Below are 10,686 nucleotides of genomic sequence, written 5' to 3'. Positions count from 1 at the left end.
CCCACTCCGGCCGGGATCCGCCCCGCGCTTTCCGCACAGCCCCGAGCGCTGCGCCTGCCGCCCAGTTCGGAGGGGCCGGGAGGGACTGGGACGGGGCCGGGGACGGGACTGGGAACGGGATCGAGTACGGGAACCGGCGGGTCAGGACGGGACGGGACGGGACGGGACCGCCGGGCACCTGCCGAGCGCCCCCTTTGCGCGCCTTTTGCGCCCCTTTCCGCCCCGTCGCGCCCCGCGATGCGGAGCCCGGCGAAGCGGAGCCCCGCCGCCCTCCTGCTGCTGCCTCTGCTGGCCGGTGAGTCCGCGCCCCCCGCCCAGCGGGGCCGGTGGGTGCCGGGGTCCGGCCCGGCCCCGCCGCCCCGTTTCCGGGCGACCGCGGAAGGGGCCCCGGGCGCGGCGGGGGGAGCCCTGGCCCCGGCCCCCCCCTTTGCCCCGCGGCGCCCTGAGCCGCCCGCCGCCCTGCAGGGCTGGGGGGGGGCCTGGCTCCCGATTCCCCCCAGGGCTGTGCCCGCGGCAGCTGCTACCCGGCCACCGGGGACCTGTTGGTGGGGCGAGCCGCCAGCCTGAGTGCCACCTCCACCTGCGGGCTGCGCCGGCCCCAGCCCTACTGCATTGTCAGCCACCTCCAGGTGAGTGGGACGGGGACTGGGGGCACTGGACGGGGATGTGGGTCACAGGACAGGGCTGAGGACACACGCTGAGCCTCCCACTCGCAGGAGGAGAAAAAGTGCTTCATCTGCGACTCGCGACGGCCCTATGACGCCCGCACCAACACCAACAGCCACCGCATCGAGAACGTGGTCACCAGCTTCGCCCCCCGTCCCAAGAAAGCCTGGTGGCAGTCGGAGAATGGTGAGCCGTGGGTGGGGGTGGCAGGGCATCCTGTCCTGTCCCGGGGGGCTCTCTTTCCCTTCCTCCCACGCTGAGGAAGTGTGACTCAGCTGGCGGCCACGGCCGCACCCCTGGACCACGGCCGGGTGGGGGGGACGAGCCCCAGGGAGCCATGGGTGGGTGCTCCCAGCAATCACACTTGTCATCCCCAGGTGTGGAACATGTCAGCATCCAGCTGGACCTGGAGGCCGAGTTCCACTTCACCCACCTCATCATGACCTTCAAGGTGGGTCCCAACATTTAGGGTACCCAGTCTGGGTTGGGTTGGGATGGGATGAGACAGGCCCCTGAGGGCTGTGGGGCTGGCCCCCGTCCCACCTGGGTGTCTTGCAGACCTTCCGCCCTGCGGCCATGCTGGTGGAGCGCTCGGCCGACTTTGGGCGCACCTGGAAGGTCTATCGCTACTTCGCCTATGACTGTGCTGCCTCCTTCCCCCACGTCCCCCATGGGCCCCCACGCCGCATCGATGATGTCATCTGTGAGTCCCGCTACTCTGACATCGAGCCCTCCACTGAGGGAGAGGTGAGGCCCCGGCAGCACTCCAGGAGGGTTGAGGGACCTCCTGTTCTCTCCTCACCACCTTGCTGTCCACCCTAGGTGATCTACCGAGTGCTGGACCCTGCCATCCCCATCCGGGACCCCTACAGCCCCTCCATCCAGAGTGAGTCGCCAGCCCTGGGCTCCTGCCTGGCTGCTCTATTTTGGGCGCAGCTATTTTGGCTGTTCTTTCCCTGCTCTGAGCCTCACAGTGGGGTCAGGGCCTGATCCAGCCCTGATCAGCCCTGATCCAGCGGCAGCTCGGGCCCCTCCTGCACCCTGCCCTGTGGGAGCAGCTAAAGGTCAGGCTGTATTGGGTCAAGTGGAGGGGGATGGTTGTGCCATGGCTGCACCCAGTGCTGAGCAGCAGCCGCAGTGCAAGATGGGGAGTCATGCTGGGCACAAGATGCAGTGGGTTAATCACCCAGGGCTAAATTTAGACTGGGAGCAGGAGGGGAGGAATCTGCAGGGCAGGGCTTCTGGGAAGCTGCAGTTCTGGGGAGCTGTCCTTTCCTGCCAGGGCCCCCAGGCTGCATCCATCAGGGACAGCTGTCTCCTGGGCACAACCCCCAGTGGTGAATGTCCCACCACCCTAGCTGTCCCCAGGTGCTGTCCCCAGGGCATTGTTCTGCACTCGTGGGGTCCCAGCCTCTGCAGAGGCTCTGCTGGGCTGTGCAGAGCCCTGGCCCACACACAGGCAGAGTGTGCACAGCCACGTGCATGGGAGTTGAACCCCCGCAGTTACATACAGCCCAACCTGGCCACATGCAACCACATGCCTGTGAGCCAAACCATGCACAGCCCTTGGCCAATACACTGTGCTGTAAAAAACCACAACAGCCCAGCCTGGACAGCAGCCCTGCACAGACACCCCATGCCGTGCACAGCCCACCCCAGCCATGCCCAAGCCATGCCCAGCTCCTCTGAACCGCCCACAGCCCGCTACGCCATGCGCAGCCCAGCCCAGCTGTGCCCGGCAGAGGTGAGGTGTGCATGGATGTGCCCAGCCATGCCATGCCAACACAAGTCTCTCCCTGCCGCAGACTTGCTGCGTGTCACCAACCTGCGGGTGAACCTCACCAAGCTGCACACGCTGGGGGACGACCTGCTGGACTCGCGGCGGGAGATCCGGGAGAAGTACTACTACGCTCTCTACGAGCTGGTGATGCGTGGGAACTGCTTCTGCTACGGGCATGCCTCTGAGTGCGCCCCGCTCAGCGGGGCCCCTGCCACCGCCGACGGCATGGTAGGGCGAGCCAGCCTCGTGTGCCCTGCTAGAGCTAGGTAACTGCGCTGCCTAGTTCCGTAGCCCCTGACCCATGGCATCCCGGCAGGTGCATGGGCGCTGTGTCTGCAAGCACCACACGCAGGGGCTGAACTGCGAGCGCTGCGAGGACTTCTACCACGACCTGCCCTGGCGCCCGGCCGAGGGCTCCAGCACCAACGCCTGTCGCCGTGAGTGCCCACGCTGGCACCAACTCCTGGTGCAGTGATCCTGGTGTTGGGGCTGGGAGGCTGCACTGTGCCAGGGGGTTTGGGATGCTACATGGTGGATGTGATTGAGTGGAGAGTGGCATCCTGCAGACAGGCCGGGAGTTTTTGGGGTGCTGCACGCTGTAGCTGGGGAGGTTTGAGGTTGTGGTGGCTGCATATCAGGGTAAGGGGAGTCCAAACTGAGGAGGTTTGGCACTGCAGGTGCTACCTGCCAGGTGGGGGCTGGGGTGCCACATGCCGTGCTGCGGTGCTGTCCCTGCAGGCTGCGACTGCAACGAGCACTCACGGCGGTGCCACTTCGACATGGCCGTGTTCCTGGCCACGGGGAACACCAGCGGGGCCGTGTGTGATGACTGCCAGCACAACACCATGGGCCGCCGCTGCCACCTCTGCAAACCCTTCTACTACAAGGACCCCACCAAGGACCTGCGGGACCCCGCGGTGTGCCGAGGTCAGTGCCAGGGGGTGTGGATGTGGGGCAGGCTCTGCAGGGTGGTGCTATGGTGGTCACGGTGCTGACTCTCTCTGCGCCCCCAGCCTGTGACTGCGACCCTGAGGGCTCTCTGGACGGTGGGCTGTGCGATGGAGCTGATGACCCAGCCAGGGGGCTGATTGCAGGGCAGTGCCGCTGCAAGGAGCATGTGGCCGGTCCCCGCTGTGACCGCTGCAAACCTGGCTTCTTCAGCCTCAGCACCGAAAACCCACAGGGCTGTCAGCGTAGGTACCCGGGTGGCACCCACTGGGGGCAGGTGTGTGGTTTGGCATTGCTGCACAATGCTGGCTTTCCGTGCAGGATGCCACTGTAACCCCCGTGGCACGGTGGCTGATGGCAGCCGGTGTGACCCTGTTAGCGGTGAGTGCTTCTGCAAGCGGCTGGTGACAGGGCACAACTGCAACCAGTGCCTGGTGAGTGGGGCTGTACTGGGGCCCATGCACAGTTCTTGATGCTGTAGCATCACAGCTGGGCACTCCCTGACACCCTTGCCCTCTGCAGCCCGAGCACTGGGGGCTGAGCCATGACCTCCAGGGCTGCCGGCCCTGTGACTGCGATGTGGGAGGTGCCCGCAACAACCTGTGAGTCTTTATGGGGATGCGGGGGGCAAGGGGGATCCCTGACAGCATCAGGGCTGATGGTGCTGCTGGGGTACCAGGTGTGCCATGGAGACAGGGCAGTGCCAGTGTCGCAGCCACGTGATGGGGCGACAGTGTGAACAGGTGGAGCCTGGTTTCTACCACATCAATCTGGACCATTACACCTACGAGGCTGAGGATGCTCGGCTGCATCAGGTAAGGCATGAAAGTGTCCCTGGAGAGGACATCAGGCAGTGGGTGCCCCTTTGCAGGGTCCCCAAGCCAGCGGTGGTCTGCCTTGCTGTCCAGCGCAGAGCAGTGTCTGCTGGCCAAGGCAATTTTTAGTGTCCCATCTCACAACCCCCACTTGCACCAGGGCTCAGTGGTGGAGCGTGAACCCCCCACAGACCGCCCAGCTTCATGGACGGGGACAGGTTTTGCCCGCATGTTGGAAGGTGGCTGGCTGGAGTTTCATGTGAGTGACGTGCCTTTCTCCACCGAGTATGACGTGATCATCCGCTATGAACCCCAGGTGAGCACCACATGGTGAAGCCTGTGATGGAGTGTATTTCCAAATTGGGAGGCAGTGGTGGGAAGTGCCAGACCGTGAGGCTTTTTGACACTGCCCCTTCTCTTCCGGCAGCACCCGGAGGCCTGGCAGGAGGTGAGGCTGAAGGTGCTGCGCCCCAGCCCTGTCTCTGCCAGCAGCCCTTGTGGAAACACCATCCCAGCCGATGACCAGCTCTCCACCAGCCTCCCCTCTGGTGCCAGGTGAGTGTCTTGCTGGGGCTGGGCTGTGCTGGGGCTCACTGGAGGCACATGGCTGCCCTTGCTCTGCTTTGCCGCCACCAGGTATGTGGTGCTGCCCCAGCCTGTCTGTCTGGAGAAGGGTGTCTCCTACACCATCCGCCTGGAGCTGGGCTGTGCTGCTGCACGGAAGGATCCCACCGCCAGTGTGCTTATTGATTCGGTGAGGGGCAGACAGGCAGTGGGATGAGGGACAGCAACCCTTGAGGGGGACAGGATGCAGCAATAGGGGGACATGGGAAGAGAGGGGCATGACATCCTATTGACTCGCCCCCCAGCTGGTGCTCCTGCCCCGTTACTCCTCGCTGGAGATGTTTATTGCGGGTGATCCCAGCTCCATGAAGCACCGAGAGACCTTTGAGCGGTACCGCTGTGCCCAGACATTCCACGCCGCGGGGCCCTCGCCTGTGGCCGAGCCCTGCTCCAGCCTCCTGCACAGCCTCTCGGCCATCCTGCATGACGGAGCGCTGCGTGAGTACAGCCCTGTGCCCTGACCTAAGCCCCATCCCACATCAGCCAACAGTGACCCTGCTCTCTGCCCACAGCCTGCCTCTGCGATCCTCAGGGCTCTCTCAGTGCTGAGTGCCAGCCCCAGGGTGGGCAATGCCAGTGTAAACCCAATGTCATGGGACGGCGCTGCGACCGCTGCTCCCCAGGAACCTTCAGCTTCGGGCCAGGCGGGTGCCGACGTGAGTGCCAGCTGGGCAAGGAGCCTGGGCACTTCCAGGGCTGGGGTGCCGGGAGGGGATGCTCTCTGCAGCCCAGGGGCAGACACTGTGGGTGCTGTGCCTTCCAGCGTGCCAGTGCAGCCACGAGGGTTCAGTGAGCACTGTCTGCGACAGCACCACAGGGCAGTGCCCCTGCCGTGAGGGTGCCCATGGCCCACGCTGTGACCGCTGCCAACCTGGCCACTGGGGCTTCCCCTTCTGCCGGCCCTGCCAGTGCAATGGGCACGCTGAGAACTGCGACCCTCGGACGGGCAGCTGCCTGCGCTGCCGTGACCACACAGATGGGGAGAGGTGCCAGAGGTACGTGGGGTATGTGCCCAGACCAGGGCAGGGTGCTGCCAGCAGCCCTGGCCCCTGCTGACCTCCTGCCCACAGATGCGCAGCCGGGCACTTTGGGAACCCAGCGCTGGGCTCTGGGCAGCACTGCCGGCCCTGCCCCTGTCCTGACGGGCCCAGCACTCCCCGCCACTTTGCTGCCTCCTGCTACCAAGACAGCCGCTCCCAGCAGGTTGTCTGCCACTGCAGCCCCGGATACACAGGTGGGTGCACCCACAGCATGTTCAGTGCCCTTGGGAGTCCCCCACCCCCTGGCACTGCTCAGTGCTCTGTGCCCACAGGTCCCCGCTGTGACGAGTGTGCCCCTGGGTACTATGGAGACCCGCTGCAGCCCGGTGGGCGCTGCCTGCCCTGCCAGTGTCACGATAACATCGACGTGACGGACCCTGAGGCGTGTGACCGGCGCACAGGGCAGTGCCTGCGCTGCCTCTACAACACGGCAGGGCCACACTGCGCCGAGTGCCAGCCCGGCTACTACGGAGATGCCACACGGCACAGCTGCAGGCGTAAGTACCCACTGCCACATCGAGACAGACTTGCCCCCAGCGTCTGGCACATCCCTGGGGACCATGTGCACCCATGGCTGCCCTTGCTTGTGCACAGTGCTGTGGGGTCCCTGCCAGCTCTCAGCTGTCTCCTCTGCCCAGGCCCAGCATTGTGGCCCCATCCCTGTCCCCATGCCCAACTTGTCTCATCCCATCTATATCCTCATTCCATGCCCATTCTTGTCCCTACTGCCATCTCATTCCCACTGTCATCCATCTGTCCCCATACCATCCTTATTCCATCTCTATCCCAACCCTGTCACATCTCTATTCCATCCCTATCAGTGGTCCTCATGCTGCTCTCATTCCTCCCAGCTCCATCCAGTCCCCACTCCATCTCTGCCCATTCTCTTTCTCCAACCTGCCTTCACCCTTATCCATCGCCATCCCATCCCTGCCTGTTTCCCCAATTCAATCCTCAGTTTCATCCCCATCTCTGTCCTCATCCTGTCCCCATCCCCTCCCAATCCTCCTCCCATCCCTGTCCCCACTTAGTGCTTGTTGGTTCCAGGTTGCTCCTGCAACCCCCTGGGCACCGACGCCAGCACCTGTGGGCCCCAGCAGTGCCACTGCGACAGGCACAGTGGGCAGTGCCACTGCTTGCCCAACGTGGAGGGTCAGAGCTGCGACCGCTGCAGTCCCAACTTCTGGAACCTGGCCAGCAGGCAGGGCTGTCAGCCCTGTGCCTGCCACCCTCAGCACGCACTGTCACCTGCCTGCAACCAGGTGAGACACAACAGGGATAAAGGATGGGGGATGGGATGAGGCTGGGAGTGCCCTGCAGCAGTGCCAGCCCCAGCCATGCTGTCTGTCAGTTCACAGGGCAGTGCTCCTGCCGGCCAGGCTTTGGGGGCCGGACTTGCACCGACTGCCAGGAGAACCACTGGGGTGACCCGCGGCAGCAGTGCCGAGGTGAGAGCTGGTGCCAGCAGGGGGACCACAGCGGGCCCCGTGGCACACTGACACCACTCTCCCTGCAGCTTGTGACTGCGACCCCCATGGTGTAGCCAGTGCCCAGTGCCACCGCAGCAGCGGCCACTGTGACTGCCGGCCTGGCATCTCTGGAGTCCGCTGTGACCAGTGTGCCCGAGGGTTTTCTGGTACCTTCCCTGCCTGTCAGCCCTGCCACCCCTGCTTTGGGGACTGGGACCGTGTGGTGCAGGACCTGGCTGCCCGTGCCCGGGCGCTGGCAGAGCAGGCCAGCCTCCTGCAGCACACCGGGGCTGCCGGCGCCTTCGAGGGCACCTTCCGACGGCTGGAGGAGAACCTGGCCACCGTGCGTGACGTGGTGGCCACCCGCAATGCCACCGCTGCTACCGCCGCCCACTTGACACATGCCACAGAGGGGCTGCGGTGAGCACCTGGCACTGGGCATGGCTCCCAAGGTGGCCCCAGGGCGGGTGGTCACCCCTTTCCCTTGCAGGCGGCAGATCGAGGAGGCAACAGAGAGGCTGACGCGGTTGGAGGGGGAGCTGACGGCTGCTCAGGATGCCAACTTCAATGCCAGCCACGTGCTGAACGCCGTGGACCGAGGTGCCCGCTCCCTCAACCACAGCCTGCAGGACCTGGAGCAGCGGCTACATGCCCTCAAGACCTCCAATTTCCTCGGTGAGCCACACCACAGAGCCAGGCTGGGGCGGTGGGGCTGTGGCCAGCGGTCTGACAATGCCCCTGCTGCCCTCAGGTGCCTATGACAGCATCCGCCAGTTCTTTGGGGAGTCACGGGAGGCCGAGCGCCGGGCAGATGCCTCCACCCGCGCCGTGCCCAGCCCCATCAGCACCTCGGCAGCCACCCGTCACCGCACAGAGCAGCTCCTGGCCAGCCACCGGGATGACTTTAATCGCTACAACGCGGCCAGTCGGCGGGCACTGATGGACCTGGCAGAGCGGGCACAGGCGCTGAGCCTGCAGACGCTCAACGAGAAGGTGGGATGCAGGGATGGGACCGGGGGGATGGCTCCCAGAGCTGCCCTGATCCCGCACTGCCTTGCAGGTCTGTGGTGTGGTGGGCAATGTGCCCTGCGCTGAGAGCCCTTGTGGGGGTGCTGGGTGCCAGGATGAGGATGGGGGACGACGCTGTGGGGGTCTGAGCTGTGGTGGAGCCGTGTCCAAGGCTGACAGCGCGCTGGACCGGGCACACCATGCCCAGGAGGAGCTGCGGCAGGCTGGCAGCGACATGGCCCAGCTCTCCCACAAGGTGCGTGGCACACAGGCGGTGGTGGGAGCAGGCAGCACAGCCATGCGCCCCAGCTCTTGGGGCTGGCACCGAGGGTCTCTGCCCATGCTCAGGTGGCCGAGGCCAAGGGGAAGGCGGATGAGGCTCGGATGAGAGCACAGGCAGCCCTGGACAAGGCGAACCAGACCAGGGCCCGAGTGGAGAGCTCCAACAAGGAGCTGCGGGAGCTAATCAGCCATGTCAAGGCCTTCCTGAGCCGTGAGTGCCAGCATGCCGGGAGGGTTGGGCCCCCTGCCATGTGCTGTGGGGCTCTGCACCTGCACCACACTGCGCTGATCCTGCACCGCACCACACTGTATGGTCCCCACGCTGTGGCTGTGCCACCCCTGCCCCACACTGCATTGCATGGTCTCTGCCCTGCCCCAACCATCCTGTGCCCTCCAACCATCTCCTGTCCCCTGCCCTCTGCTCCCTCTGCCGCTCAGTCTGCCTGTCCCTTCAATCCTGGAGTGCTGCAGGGGACACACTGACTGCTCCCACCCACAGAGGAGGGGGCTGACCCTGAGAGCATCGAGGTGGTGGCCAGCCGGGTGCTGGAGCTGTCGCTCCCGGCCGCCCCGGCCCAGATCCACCGCCTGGCCGAGGAGATCAAGACACGAGTGCGCAGCCTGGCCAGCGTGGACGCCATCCTGGAGCAGACAGCCGGTGATGTGCGTCGGGCTGGGCAGCTGCTGCAGGATGCCCAGCGGGCCAGGTGAGCCCAGGGATGTGGGGGTGCAGTCCCTCCAGAGCCCCCCAGCGCAGGCTGGTGCTGAGGCCTTGCCATCCGGCTGTAGGTCGCGGGCAGAGGGTGTGCGGGGCACAGCTGAGGCAGTGCGGCAGGCGCTGGAGGAGGCGCGGCAGGCCCAGGGCATGGCCGAGCAGGCACTGCAGCAGGCTGCCGGTGACATCCAGCACAGCGAGAGAACCCTCGGCACGGTAAGAGCCCTGTCCCCGCCACCACAGCCCCGCGGCAATGCTCAGGGCCCCATCCCCACTGTGCGGGCGGTCTGACCACACCAGTCCCCTGTGCCACTCTTCCCTAGATGCAGACCCAGACGGGGAGTGCAGAGCGGCAGCTGGCAGGCGCCATGGAGCACATTGGGCTCCTGGACAGACAGACGGATGCCCTGAAGGTGAAACGTGCCAACAACAGCCTGGCAGCCGCGCGCGCCCAGGAGGCAGCGGGCATTGCACGGGACCGTGCCGTCGAGGCCAAGCAGGTGGGTGACTGGGGGGCACAGAGGGCAGCAGAGGTACCCCGAGGGTCCCACTGACCAGCCTCGCTGCCCACCAGGTGCTGGAGGGGCCACTGCGGGACCGGTACCGGACGGCTCAGGAGATGGTGGAGCACCGGGCGCAGGGAGCACGGCAGGCGGGCAGCCGGGCACAGCAGCTGCGGGATGAGGCTGCGGGGCTGCTGCAGGATGCCCAGGGCAAGCTGCAGCGGCTGCGAGGTGAGGCTGGGGCAGGAGGGCAGGGGGTTGCAGTGGCAGGGTGCCGGGCTGACCTATGTCCCCCCTGTCCCTGCAGTGCTGGAGGAGGAGTACGAGCGGAACGAGCGGGTGCTGGATGCCAAGGCAGCCCAGCTGGGTGGACTAGAGGCCAGGATGAGGGAGGTGCTGGACACCATCAACCAGCAGGTCCAAATCTACAACACCTGCCAGTGATTCCCCGGAGGGGCCTGCACCTCCCCGCCGGAGCCCCCAGCCTCGCCCCCCAGCCTCTGCCTGCCCCTGCAGTGGTGGGCAGGGTGGGGGCTGCGGGGCACCCCCGTGTGAATAAATTTACAGAGCAAGACCGCCTCCCCTCCGCCCCGTGCCGTGGGCCTCGTGTCCTCCCCGGGGGCCCACGGCGGCTTCTCCCGGGGTGGGAGCTGCTCGTCTGCAGGCGTGGGGCGCTGGGGGGTCGGGCGGTGGGGTCGGGGGCTGGCTGTGACATTGGGGACACACTCGGATTGGCACGGACCGGCCTGGGACCACTGCGGATCAGACGCGGCACTCCCACAGACCGGCCCGGGACCCACGGCCGGGATCGGGCCCCCCCCGTTGCCATGGGAACG

The 10,686-nt window shown here is 66.0% G+C and overlaps 1 protein-coding gene across 1 annotated transcript; it reads left to right on the top strand.

The window, feature by feature from the left end:
* The first annotated feature begins 37 nt into the window (after positions 1 to 37).
* On the top strand, positions 38 to 10,424 carry LAMB2 (laminin subunit beta 2). The gene is made up of 33 exons (XM_064667382.1): positions 38 to 295; positions 466 to 629; positions 717 to 852; positions 1,044 to 1,117; positions 1,225 to 1,413; positions 1,489 to 1,552; positions 2,472 to 2,674; positions 2,763 to 2,883; positions 3,185 to 3,373; positions 3,460 to 3,639; positions 3,716 to 3,828; positions 3,917 to 3,996; positions 4,074 to 4,209; positions 4,370 to 4,525; positions 4,637 to 4,764; positions 4,846 to 4,963; positions 5,079 to 5,271; positions 5,346 to 5,489; positions 5,597 to 5,828; positions 5,904 to 6,067; positions 6,146 to 6,370; positions 6,921 to 7,135; positions 7,225 to 7,321; positions 7,390 to 7,762; positions 7,833 to 8,017; positions 8,094 to 8,335; positions 8,403 to 8,606; positions 8,699 to 8,843; positions 9,132 to 9,339; positions 9,422 to 9,563; positions 9,671 to 9,847; positions 9,922 to 10,081; positions 10,158 to 10,424. Exons 1-33 carry the CDS (start codon positions 238 to 240, stop codon positions 10,292 to 10,294), a joined length of 5,352 nt encoding a protein of 1,783 aa, XP_064523452.1. The 5' UTR covers positions 38 to 237; the 3' UTR covers positions 10,295 to 10,424.
* Positions 10,425 to 10,686: the final 262 nt, after the last annotated feature.

The sequence above is a fragment of the Pseudopipra pipra genome, chromosome 11 (assembly GCF_036250125.1).
Source record: "Pseudopipra pipra isolate bDixPip1 chromosome 11, bDixPip1.hap1, whole genome shotgun sequence".
In the NCBI taxonomy this organism is placed as follows: Eukaryota; Metazoa; Chordata; class Aves; order Passeriformes; family Pipridae; genus Pseudopipra; species Pseudopipra pipra.
Note: the sequence above shows the minus strand (reverse complement) of the source record. Positions and strands in the feature narration are given on the sequence as shown.